This window comes from Teleopsis dalmanni, chromosome 1 (assembly GCF_002237135.1).
Source record: "Teleopsis dalmanni isolate 2A chromosome 1, ASM223713v2, whole genome shotgun sequence".
NCBI lineage: Eukaryota > Metazoa > Arthropoda > Insecta > Diptera > Diopsidae > Teleopsis > Teleopsis dalmanni.
In genome coordinates this window covers 211,958,893-211,973,740 of record NC_051846.1, presented here as the reverse complement: position 1 = coordinate 211,973,740, position 14,848 = coordinate 211,958,893, and the positions used below count along the sequence as shown (strand labels likewise).

The 14,848-nt window shown below is 31.5% G+C and overlaps 1 protein-coding gene across 1 annotated transcript in view; it reads left to right on the top strand.

Annotated features, from left to right (window-relative positions):
• The window catches only part of LOC119667212 (death-associated protein kinase related-like), a gene marked incomplete at its 3' end in the record, with an annotated part of 126,025 nt that extends 111,181 nt beyond the window's left edge, over window positions 1-14,844 (top strand). Inside the window, exons 3-6 of the mRNA XM_038076502.1 lie at window positions 11,287-11,499; window positions 12,746-12,921; window positions 12,982-13,300; window positions 13,677-14,844. Coding sequence (XP_037932430.1) covers window positions 11,287-11,499; window positions 12,746-12,921; window positions 12,982-13,300; window positions 13,677-14,844 — 1,876 coding nt within the window. The remainder of the gene's footprint in view (window positions 1-11,286; window positions 11,500-12,745; window positions 12,922-12,981; window positions 13,301-13,676) is intronic.
• Between the last annotated feature and the right edge of the window lie 4 nt (window positions 14,845-14,848).

Here is a 14,848-nt window from a genome sequence, read left to right as displayed (position 1 = left end):
GTAATTATAATTACAATTATCAATAAGAGAATAAACATTAAGGAAATGTTTTTGACATTGTTTATGCCAAATTCGCTGCTTATTAGTTGATTTTTGTTGTAATTTGTGGGTGATCAACTAATTATGATTACATCAAATTACAAAATTTTTTTCATGTTTGAATGTCAATGCACTGCGAATTCGAGCGAGAGCTCATGTGATAGGCATTAGAACTGATGTGAGCCGATCGATATCTGTGCGGTACGATAATTTGTTAATTACTATTTTAATAGTTTTTTAATTAATTTGTTGAAACAAAAAGTCAACATAAAATTATTGTAAGTGCTGCTGTTTGTAGCATTGTTATTATTATTATTATTATTGTTATTGTTATTGTTATTTTTGTAGAATGGGCGTTGACGTATTTAACCGTTTTTGGCAAACAAGTCAATATTTAAATATATAATCATAATGTTCTGACTGATTTGACTTCGATTTTTTCTCGTATATTGGAAAAATAAAAATAAATATTTTAATTACTCATATATTTATGTAATAATGCATTTAAGGCAAAAATGAGGGTGTAGTGCTGATTCTCATGAAAAATATTTAAAGGTCGATTATTTTCATTAAAAGTGTTAATAATTAATTCAAATATTTTTTTAAATTAATTGAATTGAAATATTAAAATAATAAAATTAAAATATCAAATTAGTTAAAATTAAATATTTTTAAAATAAAATATGCTCTATAGAAATGCTAATTAAATGTTATTAAAATAAAAATGTTATTAGTGTGTTAATTAAAAGTATTCCATTAACATTTTTGGTTAGGTTGGTTGATTGCAGTGGCAGGCCATTAGATAACTTCAAATGTACCTCAATTAGCGACTTTTCGCCGTATTAATACCACATTCCTCGCAAGAACCCTAGTATAAAAGAGTAGAGACTAAATCCATCCCTCCGAATTTAGGTAATTTAATAGGTCTTTCATCTTCATCGTTGAGTAGTCTGATAAACTATCACAGAAGTATTTTCCTAAGAACCTATAACTTCTGGACGCTAAAGCCGGGCATTCACAGAGAAAATGTATTATTGTTTCTTTCTCCTGCGGGTTTCCACAACTTCTACAGTGAGGGTTATGGAGAATACGCAGTTTCTCTGCTTGGGTTCCTACACACCAATAACCAGTAAGAACTGCACATTTTTGGTTAAATCCATTACTATTAGTTTAATAATATTTTTTAATTTTAGCCTACTTCATATACTATTATTATTTATATAACTATATTATGTAAAAATATATATTATTTAATATATAGACTAGTGACGAGTCTCCAGACAGGTTTTGTTCCTGTGCATTAATACACCTTCAAAAGGATACAATATGAAACTGAATATTTACGTGAATCGATTCTATTAATTTTAAAACTGTGGTGATTCTACTCAAACTCTACTTTTTGATATGTTGTCAAATCATTTTAAGGTATGTGTTTCATTAAGGCATACTGCCTTATGTGTGAGAAGTAGAGAATGCATCGGATTTCTTAAAATCCTTATATAGAGGATATTAATATCTGCAAATTTATTGAAATGTAGAACGATTTAAATTACGTTAACTATAAGTAACAGAATTCTAGAGTCTCATTTACCTCAGTTCAAATCAAATTAAAGTTTGAATATCTGAAAGTAATCAATAACTTTAACTTTCCAGTTCCTAACCAAATAAGAGCCACACAACCTTTTAAATGTAGATAATGTTTTTTGTTAAAGTGCCAAAATTAGTATTCTCTCTATGTCGCAGATTAAGACAGAATGGTCACAAAAAATATAACTGAAGTCTGAACCCAATTCAAACACTGGGGATATTATTTTTCTCAAGCAGAATAATACTATAAATAGTTTGATTTATGATAGTTACAAGTTGCTATTACCACTGGTTCTATTTTGATTATTATTAATAAATAATATATCTTATATCTGATATCTTATATCAGAGTATACGCGTATATAAAAAACATAAATTCTTTTTACACGCATAGTTATTTTCCATAGTGTTTTGTACTATATTGTATTATTTGAATATATATAAATAATCTCTTAACAACACGTTAGGTAAAATATTAACCCAAAAAACGTAGGCGTTCCTTAAGCACGCTCCATAAGAGTTGCACGTGCACATATTTTTTTCTATTGCCTTTGGAATTTGATACGATTATTAGATTGAAGTCACTTTTCAATAAAACCTGATCATTTCTGTAATAATTTTACATAAATTTTACAAGTATATTTCTATGATTTACTTCTTATACTAATTGAAATTCTTTTTTTTTTTTGAATTTCAGGTAAAATAAAATTTAACAAGGTATATTCATTAAATTTATTCTACGCATACCAAAATGGCAATAGACTCAGACTCAGACTACATACGTAAGTAGAGCAAGACACGTCGCGATGTCAAAATTGTCGGTAAGCTTTGTCATATTCCACCTCCACTTGAAAAAGTAATTAGAGGAAAGGTAAATGAAAAGAAATCAAATCCACTTAAGCATTTCCATGTAGGAATAAACTCTCAGCCGCAATCGCAGGCACAATGGAATTGTGCTTAAGTACTTCTTAAATATTTAACGCACGTGCGCAGAGTAATCGCATGTATTGTAAATAATGTTGGCTTTGTCACTTTAAAAATTACAGCAAAATAAATTATATTTATTATTGTTGTATTATGTGTACTCACATGCATTTGTTGAAAAGTTCTTATAAGAAAAAAGTAGAGTCGAAATGCAAGTAAAAAAAATCAAACCAAATTAATCAACAAAAACCCGGAGAAGTTCATTCCCATTAAAAGCATTTCATTCACATTTACCAACCCTGCCTGCCCTGCCCAGTTGCTTCAACAACATGAACCCTGAATTCGTTCGAAATTGAAACTCTCTCTGCTTAAGCTTTGTTTTACTTAAACTACAATTTGGTAAAAGATTCTTAATGCATAGGAGGAAAACTTTTGAAAATACTATAAGAAAATTTAAAATTTTTCTTTAAATAGTTTATGAACACCGGATGAGGAAGTTACATTTATTACGTAGAATTCAGTTGCGTTTGTAATATCAATTTCAGTGATATCAGTGATATTATTGTAGATAAAAAGAAATAAAAATAATAAATAAAATAAATAATAATAAAAAATAAAAGATGGAAGGTGCGATCAAAAAGTATCGGGAATTCTTAATATTTTAAAAAAAGTATTTATTTTACCTTTAACGGGCTGCTTTTGGTATTATGCGCTTATGCCAACGAGGTTCAGCTGGTTGCTGCTTCAAATCATCTATTGTTTGTTAAATATCTATTCAAAAGTGGGTAGGATGTCACGTCTGGATAATAGAATAGTCACGGTATTAAAACATTACACTATTAGAATACGAACTGTTATATGAGCAGGTAACAAATTTATGGAACAAATTTGTAAAAGTCGTTTGCATGACCCATTGATATTCTTATTTTTTTATCATCCATCCTAAAAGTAGTTTCTATATAGTCACATTATCATTAATAATATCTTGACTTCAATAAAAATGTTTAAATCATTCAGAAACTCGTACTATTCTATATTATTATCTATAGAAAAAGTTGGACATTAGGTCATTAGGCCAGACATTAGGCCAGAATACCAACGGTTAATATTCTGGCTTTCATTCGGAAGACTCCGCTCTGTTGGGAGCTGGTACCCTGTTTTTTTCTAATATATTCTATATGTCACTTTTGCTTCAATACAAAATTTAATACAAACTGTTTGGTCTGACATTTTATCACACAAAAAATCGCTAAATACATTATAGTATTCGATAGAACTTTCAATTTGTTGACTCTGTTCAAAAGTAAACTAAAAGTTTATTTATAGTAAGAGAAGAAAACTCAATCTAAGACAATTTAAAAAAATTCTTATTTACAATTACTTAACACCATACTACGTTTGTTTAACAAGATAATAATACTTCATTACTTACCTAGACCATTAATATAAATAAATTTTGAAAAGAAAATACTCATCTCACATCTATCTATAACATAGCAAAGAAATCGTTGGAAACCATCTAAATTATACATAGAGAATTTGTTTTGGGTATATCCGAGTATTCACCTATCTGTTAGTGCATAAACTAATCTCACAGTTTTGAAATCATTGGAACTGAACCTTTTTCGTAAATATATTTGATTGATTGACTATATCATACGGTGTTCATATTAAATAATTGGCGAATATAACATTATTTTGTTACGCATACGTATACGTACTGTATATATAGATGCATAGTATTGTAGTAGACCGTCACAATAAATAAATAATTTTATATGGCTTACTATGTGAAGGAATTTAACAATTCTGGAAAGTCAAAGCTTAGCTTTTTTTTGTTTTATTTGATACAATTAAATATAAACAAGATAAATATAAATATAAAATAATAAAATAAAAGTAGAAGTAGCTTTAACAATGTGTGCAACAATAATATTGGATCAAGATAATATTGGTCAAATGTGCTCCCACCAAATAAAAAACTCAATGGAGCGCAACAGGTTAAACTTAGCGGCTTGAAAAGCAAAATAAAAACAGTGTAGATAAAATTTTTCAAAAGAAGATAAAAAGATACTTTTGGCAATTGCTGTAAAAACATTTTGTTGTGAATATTGTTTATATTGCTGTTGCTATTGTTGGATTATAGTTGCTTTTGAATACTTCAAATATGTGTGGTAATTTAGTACTTACACACTTCTGCCAAACACCACCCAAGCTCAACAATAACAATCTGATATATTGTATAACTTTTAGATACACAACTCAGGTGCTGATGGATATACTTAAAAACATCTCTGGAAATTTTTTCTATTGTTACAATATTATTTTAATTATTATGTAAGAATTCAAGAGGTGTAATCAGCTAAATTAGGTGATTAGGGTGTGTGGAGTATGGAAGCAATGTTTAAGATAATAAGATATATATGCTGTAACGTATCTGACATGTGACCATTTACTTTACATTTTCTTAATATTGTAAATTAATTTATTAAATTGTTTGCACTTTTAGTACGTCATGTTCAAAATATGGAACTTGTTGCAATAAAAATTGTTAATTTTAAATAATTTGTGATGAAGATAGTTCAAAAATAATGATGCAGTGGAATCACAACACAAAGTTATTATAATTAAAACTCTTGGTTGTATTTGAAGTAAAAGTGTTTGATGAAATAATTCATCAGATCTAATTAGTTCATGTATAAAATGTTGATAGGAATAAAAGTAAACTAAACTATACGTTTTATTTATTGTAATAAATCGTAAAGACCAGTTTTTGAACAGATATTTAAAAAAATAATATTTGGTTTCATTGTGATAAGTAAATTTTAGTTTAAACATACCTTTAAGTTGAATTAAAGAATGCCTATGTATATAGTTTAATGTGGTCATTGACTCCCTAAAAAATATAACATATCACCCAGTTGGCAATAATATAATGTCATTAATTTCTTGTTATTTGCTAGACAGGAAGTGAAGAGTTGTTTGATGATTGCTTATTCTTGATAATACCCATTTTTGAGGCACGTAAGCCTATTAGACTGTATACAGTCTTCATACTCTTATAACAAGAGTGGTCTTAATTACAAATATTCACTTGTCGGTCTATCTTTGTCGGTTATTAATCAAAATATATTTTATTTAATATGTAATTATAACAAAAATATTATTCAAAAATTTTTTGCACTATAAAAACCATTCTATTCAACTCAAACATAATTTAAATCGACAATAATGCGTTCCACATTTGTCTATCTATCCAAAATTACTTAACAAAACGTGTAATTTTTTATGTTAATAAAAGTCTACTTTAGATCCGCCCACTTTAAAAATCACATCCACGGAAATGTTTGCAAAAAATATATTCATTGACAAAAAAAATCGAAGTTAATCCAACTTCTTAAAAATTCACATCAAATACACATCAATAAATCTGACCATTTAAGGCAGGATTGATCAGTTCGATATTTGTTATATTTAACGCTACATTTAATAAAAATGGTCTTAAAATTGAAAATGATATTCACACTCTGCAGCAAAGGCTTTTCATACTTCATTATCATTATCATCAACAACATAAGCAGCAACTTAATTAATTTAATTAAATTGGTACATTAAAGTTGAAAATGCGCATTAAAAGTCTTAGCCCAATCGAGCGGAACCTGACGTTGTCTACTGTAGTTACTCATACGACCCTATGAGTCGAATTATTTATCGTAGGTGGGTGTGGGGTCCACTTTAAACGCGTATTACAGCCAAGCATATTAACAAATTGTAGCCATGAACTCTGTAAATCAAAACGCTGAACTATCGAATATTGACTTAAAATTTTTTTTAAAATGTTTCATATAAAATTATTTACAAGTTAAAATTGACTAAATTGACTAAATTTAACCTTAAAAGTTCAACAACATTTCAAAAATTTGATGCCAACAACAACACAGCAGACAATCATATATGGCTAGAATCACACACCTACTGAGTTACGTAACACGAAGCAGTAAATACTGGCGCATGACACTTTTTTTGCTTTGCGAAGTTGTCGTGAGACCACAGCAGATCAGTCTTGTCAACAACTGAACCTGAACTGAACTGAACCGTGCCCTTATCAAAACAGCACTTGCCCAATTAGTCGCATATGTGAAGTCCTTATTTAGTATAATTACTGCAACTATGTCTCAGACTTTGTGTCGCATGAAGCGCAACTGAAATTGCTCTTGCCACGTCAGACGTCACCGTTGTTTATGTACTTCAGTTGGTACATTTATAGTGAAGCATATTTATATGCAGAAGATGTTTGACCTTACAACGCCAACTCTCGACTGCCTATTTTCCCAAGTTGTAACTTGATTTTTCACTGTTAATTAGCGAAATGCATAAACGTTAACACGCACTCTACTTTTATCGCATGATGTCTGTGCAACAGAAGTGCATTAACTTCTATACTTCAAGTCGAAAAGATCTTAGCAGGCACTGCAATAGTTTTTGTTCTCATTTTTAATCTGCATATTTCAACAATAGTTACTTACCGCTCAACTATAGTGACAAACGCAATTTTGCATGATGAGTTAAAACGTGCATCTTCCAGTATGTAAAATTACTTTGAAAGAAAAAAATTACCAAACTGCCTTCTGTGCTATTTACACGCAAACTACCAACAATCAGACAAATTCTTTCCACACCACAATAACACGACTTAGACACGGAAATGTTCTTGCACGTATCACACAATGATATCGCTAATAATAATTTCTGCAGTAAAACACACAATTGCTTTCCTAATTCAATTATCCACACTCGGTAATGTACAACTGTGACCAGTATCCAGGAAAAATCTCTATTCTCTTGAATCTTGCAATAATGAGTTTGAAATATCACCTATAATAATATTTCGCAGAAAACAAAACTAAAAATGTATAAAACATTGATTTGACCAGTAGTAACATATGGCTGAGAGACATGGAGATTAAGTGAAACTGAAGCAAGCAAGATATCAGTGTTTGGAAGGGAAATACCCAGAAAAATTTTGGCCCCATGAAAGAAAAGGGGATGTAACACATAAGGCACAACCACGAGCTAGAAAAATGAGTGATAAGATGTGATAAAAATGTGTGATATGAGAGTACCGCTTAAGATTAATTAGAACGAAGTAGGAAGCAGCAGAAGAAGAGGGTGACCAAGAAAACGATGGAAAGACAGTGGTGTACAGTAGAACTTAGAAGAAAGGAACATAAGAAATTGGAAAAAAAAGCAGAGAAGAATGGAAGATTGTTGTTAAACAGGCTTCAGTCCTACATGGGTTGTATAGTCACCCATGATGATGATAATTTTGTAGGTACACAACTGAAGAATGACAGAAATATATAAAGCTGAATGAAGAAAGTTTGTTCAGGTACGTCAAGGTACTTAATGAGCTGCCAAACCGTGAAAAAAAGAAGAAAAACTATGTACGAAGTGGTGTTTAAATAGATAACAAAGCCTTCTTGATGTTACATTATAATTTTCGAATCATATTTATTATCATTAATTGTGTCTTTCCGCTTTAAGGCACACTCTCTTTGAAAACTTCAACACCGCAACTATACTTATTATCCAAAGAAGCCTATTATCTCATCCCTGTATGTATATAGATCTAGATAGTTCAGTCCAGTTGCGAAATGTTAGAGTCATCATCTATTTTCTGTAGCATTTTGACCTCAATATATTTTATGCTTATCACCCATAATTAATTGTGATAAACATAAAACTTAATTCCTTTAACATTTATAATGTCGACACTATCTGTATTCTTCTCTCGTCTAACCTATCTCTCATTAATGGTGATTTTTATAGCAATCACTTTGCTTGAGGCGCACTCTGAACCCACCTATACGAGGATATAGTATTATATTGTAAATATCTACTTTTACAAGAGTTCCCTATTTCATATTCGAATCCTGGCGATTATTTGCCCTTGAGATAGCCTTATGATATTATGGTTATAAACAATTCCTCTTAAATAATCTCTTCACTACGTCAATTATAAGAAACTACCATATATAATTTCGGACTCAAATTAAGACTTTACGCAGCAAAACGAAAACTGATGTGTTATATTATAGTAACAAATTGGAAAAATAATTTCTTATTTTTATTATTATTAGGATTATTGTTGTTGTTAATATTATTATTATTATTATTGTTATACTGTGATTACATACATTTTGCAACCATTTTTATGTCAACCTATATGTGCCATTATAAGTATTTTTAGCAAGACACAGTTTAAGTACGTGTACTTTAATTAGGATATTTTTATTTATTTTTGTGTTCTTAGTTGTTATTACTGTTTAGTTGCCGGAAGACATCAATTTCGCAGCCGCAGCCGTCGTCATCATCATTGTCAACGTAACCAGTATGCAACACTGAACGAGTGCACACACTCATTACACTTTGAATAATAGCGCCTGTAGCCTATTAGACATGTCCAATCAACCGGCGACGCGTTGTTCACAAAATTCATATCGAAGTATACGTCCATTCAGTGTTCTCTTATTTGGTAGTCATATGAGTTGATAGACGATGTCTGATCGCAACATTTACAATAACAATTTACAATTAGAAATACCAATTCAATCCAGTCTAGTTTCGGTCAAAACTTTACACTCAACTGGCTTGATTGTTATATTGTGTCGTGCTCGTGTTGTTTTTGATGGTATTTTTCTATTTTCCTATTTTCCTGTAGCACTGAACGTACACTTCGGTGACAAACTATGCATGCGTCGTACAAAGTCCTAAGTTTAGACTTGATTGCCATTACAATTGTCGTCGCTTTCAACACTTGAGTTTATTCTTGTGGTCATGCGGTCGTGCGATCTTTAAGTCAGTAGTTTGGTCTAGGTCTAGCATGACTGCACCAACAACAGCTGGTATCTGCAGCTATGTATGTGTGTATCTGTGTTTCTTTGGCGACATGCTTTAACTGCAGCTGTTGGTATGTTGTTGTTATTTGCCGGAAGCACAATACGCTTTACTATTATGGCACGTACTTTGTCAAAGGCGTCGTCATTAAATGATTTGATGCGTCACTTTAGGTGTTTTTGTTGTAGTCATTGTTGTTGCAGTTACAGTTGTCATTCTCCAGATTTTTTAGAATTTAATGCAGTTATGTTGGCCAAGGTGTGAGTTGAATTAAAATCTAAGGTGCATTTTCCTTGAAATAACTGAAGTTAGCAGAAAGAATTCTGAATTCATTGTTTAAAATACGTACATACATCGACAAGAAGTTAATCAATTTTTTAATTTTAAAAACGTTTATATGAAGATTTTCTATAGAATTGCCTTATAAAACTATTTTTCGGATTTAAGTGGGGTTAGCAGACACTTTGCCTATTCTTCTTTTCGTCCTTATTTTCATGCTATTAGTCGTTTGTCGGTTATTTGGCTATTGTTTATTTTTTTATTGAATATTTGTGAAGTAAATTGAGTACTAACTCCATATGTGAATGAAGAGAATAAGTTAATATTAATCTAGTAATAACAAAAATATTGTCTTTATATTTATTCTGGCAGAGCTTCTTTGTCTGTTCTAATAGACCATTGGTATTGTTTTATTATCACATTTTTTGAAATAGTATTCTAAATGTTAAAACTGATTTGCGTGCTTAATAGAGATTATTTTTCGGAGATCTATATTTAGAATATCCCGTCAAAGTAAAGTAATAACTTTTATAGTGAAATAGACCTTGCTAAGTTGGGGGCATTTATGATTAAAGAAAATACTTAATTTGGCCCTAATATGCTGGCGAACCTACTAAATGGTGCCAGTTATATTTTAATACTATGGTTAAACAGAGTAAGAATAGCAGCTCAACGGTCTGTGAAAATTGCAATCTGTTGATATCGTAGGCTTTTTCTATATCATTTTGTAAATATTTTTTCTCCTTAACAAATATTTACAACTACTATCATTTTTTTCAACCGTCTTTTAAAAATAATCCAAGAATAATTTGAAGTCTATTTAAAACAGCTGTTTGGTTTGTTTCAGTCGAAAATTTACTAGAACACGCATTCAACCATCTTATCCTCCTAGCTTTTAGCTTTTAATTGTTGTTTCCGAATTTATTTCTAATGTTGCTTTAATACTGTAACCAACAATCGTCCCAAACTGTTTACATACTTGGCACTCACCTAACTTGTTGATTGCTTCATCTTAACGCCCATGCAAACTCCGTATGTTTGCTTGCAATATTCAGTGTCCACCAACTGCAGCCGCCATATCCGATGCAAAAATATTTTTACTATTGCGTGTTGCCGATGTTGCTGCAACTTGAGTAAAATAAAATGAAAAACAATCAAAAAGAGTCACTTGACACCGGTTCCACTCGGTGCGTGTGTTATTCATCCTAAGTCAACATATTGCGTCCAGCACTGGTTCGAAAGCGACCAGATTCGCGAGTGCGTGAGTTGTTTGCAGTTTTCTATTTTCCACACATTTTAATTAATTATTTTTTTCTCCAAAAAAAATATTCAAGTGAGAAATTTATGAATGAATACGATTTGTTATACAAGTTGATATATACAAATAAAAAAATATATAAACAAACAAAGCTATTTGTGTAACCTGGTCATAAACTAGTCTGCATAAAGAACTATGGCCACGCATTTCCAGCTTAACTGTATTTTATTTAAATTGATTTAATTATGTTATTTTATTTATTAAAAATTTTTTCTTAATTTTTCTTTTTTTTCCACTTGCAGAGGTAAATTTGCAGCAGTGCGTCGCGCGGTACACAGAAATTCCGGTGTACATTTTGCGGCAAAGTTTCTGAAACGTCGCCGGCGCGCACAATCCTCAGACAAGGAAATCAAGCATGAAATCGCTGTGTTGATGTTGTGCGATGGCGCTGATAACATTGTCAAATTAAATGCTGTACACGAGACCCGTTCAGACACAGCGCTATTATTGGAATTGTAAGTAAAAATTTTTGAAATTTAATTACCATTAAATATTTATAACAGCAACATATTGTATTTATAATCTACATCTTCAGAAGAGCCACTGTTTTTGTTTTTTAACTAGCTCTTCATCAATATCAATACTTCCCTACCCTTTATTTATTATTCTCTTAATATCTATGATTGTCAACAATTTGACTTGGTTCCCATCATACCTATGTAAAAAAGTTGATCTTTACCTTTGGTGAAGTTAATTTGACATTGGAACAAGATTGTAATTTACGATCTACTATTGTTCTTCCTTAATAATAATAAGAGCATATATACATTTGTCATCTAAATTGTTGAAACCATTCATGAAATGGATGCAGTATTTACTGACTTCGATAGCGAAATCAGGCTTACACTGAGTATTTGCCACTTTGTCATTCAAATCGATTTAACCTCTCAAAAAGTTTTGGGAACGCCTACATCTGTATTTATACAGATAGTTTTAGGGTTTAAGATATGGTCTTCTTGAAGAGTTTCAAGTGTTTACTATGTATATATAATATGAATATTGAAAAAGTAAAATAATTTTTTAATTAGATATGCAGTTATGCACGAATTATATTAATAAAGTAATACACGAGCTTATAAAAACCAAATCATCTTTGCAGCTCTGCGAACTTGAACCTTATTTTTCTTCGATTGCCTAATAGATAAGAAGTTTTAATATCGCTATTGGCAGGAGAATTATACTTCACTGATATACTTCACTGACCATTATTCTATTATTGATATATTATTATTTTTTACTTTCTCTTGTTCATGTCGAAGCTAAAACCTGCCTAAACGTTGTAATATACATATGTGCATAGAAACCAAAAGCTCTTGATTGTTTTATTATCATATCATAGATGATATGAGCATATCAAAGATGATAAGTTATTTAGATGAAAAAGAATTCAAGTAAAATAGATGACTAGAAGAAATTTAGATTTGTATTATCAATAAAATTTTGTTGTTAAGTATTAGAAATCAAATGTAGAAGATGTAATGATTGTTAGCTTTTGAATACTAGAATAGAAAAACATCTTAATAAATTTAGCTCTAGTCTCCGCAACGACATATATTAGGCCTATTTATGTAACATATGTGTATATATATTAGAATATATACTTAAAATATATAATACTAAAATCTAATATATAAAGTTTAACAAATTTCAATATTATGATATATTCATGAAAAAACTAAAAGACATCCTTTTCATTTTTAGAGCGACTGGTGGTGAATTACAAACCTTTTTGGACAACGAGGAGTGCCTCAGTGAGGCTCAAGCACGCATTTGTATGCGCGAAGTACTTAAAGCGCTTCAGTTTTTACACAAACGTTCAATTGCACACTTAGACCTGAAGCCCCAAAATATTTTACTCACCGGCGAACGCATCGAAGGTGAGTTTTCCGTAACATTATTTATTTCAAAAAATTAAACAACATACATTTCTTTTTTAGATGGTTTGAAGTTATGCGATTTCGGTATTTCACGTGTTGTTGCTGAAGGCACAAATGTACGTGAGATTGTTGGCACACCAGATTATGTCGCCCCAGAAGTTTTACAATATGAACCACTTTCACTGCTGACCGACATTTGGTCAGTGGGCGTGTTAGCATATGTACTGTTATCGGGCTTTTCTCCATTTGGTGGTGAAACGAAACAGGAAACATTTCTAAACATATCACAATGTTCGCTGACATTTCCGGATAAACTATTTGGTGGCGTGTCCGGAGCAGCAATTGATTTCATACGTCGTTCATTGCGAATCAAGCCAAAGTAAGTTTTAAGCAACAACAAAATATAAGTAGTATTCACGATTTTGAGTGAGCTCAGTAACTTATCCCAACTGTAGCAAACTTGTCTTTAGAACCTAACCTAACCTATAACTTTATTATTTTGATCTTTTACGGTCTCGATTAATGAGTACTATAATATAATATAGTATAGTAGCATAAGTATAAAGCAAAGACAAGCCGCTTTGCATTTATGTTTTCATTCATGTTTACCGTACCCGGAACACGAAATTATAAAGATCACGAAAATAAAGTAATAGAATAAATTTGGTTTTTAGTGCGAGTCTGCGTTTGATTTCACTTAAACCGCTTATCACAAAAATACGTATACAAAAATCTCACCTAATATTCTTTTTTAGTGATCGCATGACAGCTGCAGGATGTCTCGAGCACATTTGGTTAAAGGACGAATGCTCCATCGATAGACAATTGTTCAGCAATATATCGAAAAAATCTACCACAGATGCAAGCGTCGACCTCGATATTGACTTAGAAGTTGATGAAGACGAAGAGGAGGAGGAGGAGGATGAAGATGAAGAAGACGTTGAAGATGATGTTGAAAACATTGATGACGAGGATGATATATCGACAGAGGAAAACAATGTTAGCATTAATGGTATTAACAATTTAGGGTCGTCCGATACGGAAATACTAGTAGACCAACGGCAGGTTATCAGCAACAGTAAAATGCACAAAAATAGTAACGGTAGCAATACAAATGGCATTAGCTATATACATGCAAATGGCACTAACGTTAAGCATTGTGAAACGAACTTAAATGGTTCAACGAAAACTTCGACTGCAATTCTAACCGTGCCAGCTACACGTGCTACAACCATACCACTGTGCAGCATGCAGCAAGCACAACATCAGCAACAACAGTTACATATCGCTCGTCGTCATTCTTCAGACTCAAATAAAGAGAATACTTTTCTGGCCACAAAGAAAATAATACCGGCGAACCTCATAAATGGTAGCAGTAAATCACCCACAACCACTACAACAGCAACAATAATTATTGAATCATCTGATAAACCTCCAGCATTGCCAACAACAACAAACTCAACTGTAGTCACTACAATTACACTGCCAAATGGAAGCAGCAAAACCGATAAAAATGGTCAAGCACAATGTTTATTCCCGGATGCACCAACAACACCTAAAGTCATACGAAAAGCGCCAACGGCGGATACGTCACCAACATCAGTTAAAGCTTTAGTAAAAAAGTTTCAACTTGAAGGTAACAACTGTACTGAAAAGCCAACACTTCATTTAAAAGAGGCGCAAGTTAATCATTACCATCAAGCACAACAACAACAGCAACAACCACAGCCGCACCAACATATAAATGGCATCAGCACTGCAAAATCAACAACAACAACAACTACGCCAACATTAAACGGTAAAGCGACTGGCAACACAAATTGTTTCAACACTCCCGATAAACCTATAACACATGAGCATAAAAAATCATATAGTCATTCAATTAGCAACAACAGCAATGGTCACAGCAGCACTAATCATATGAACA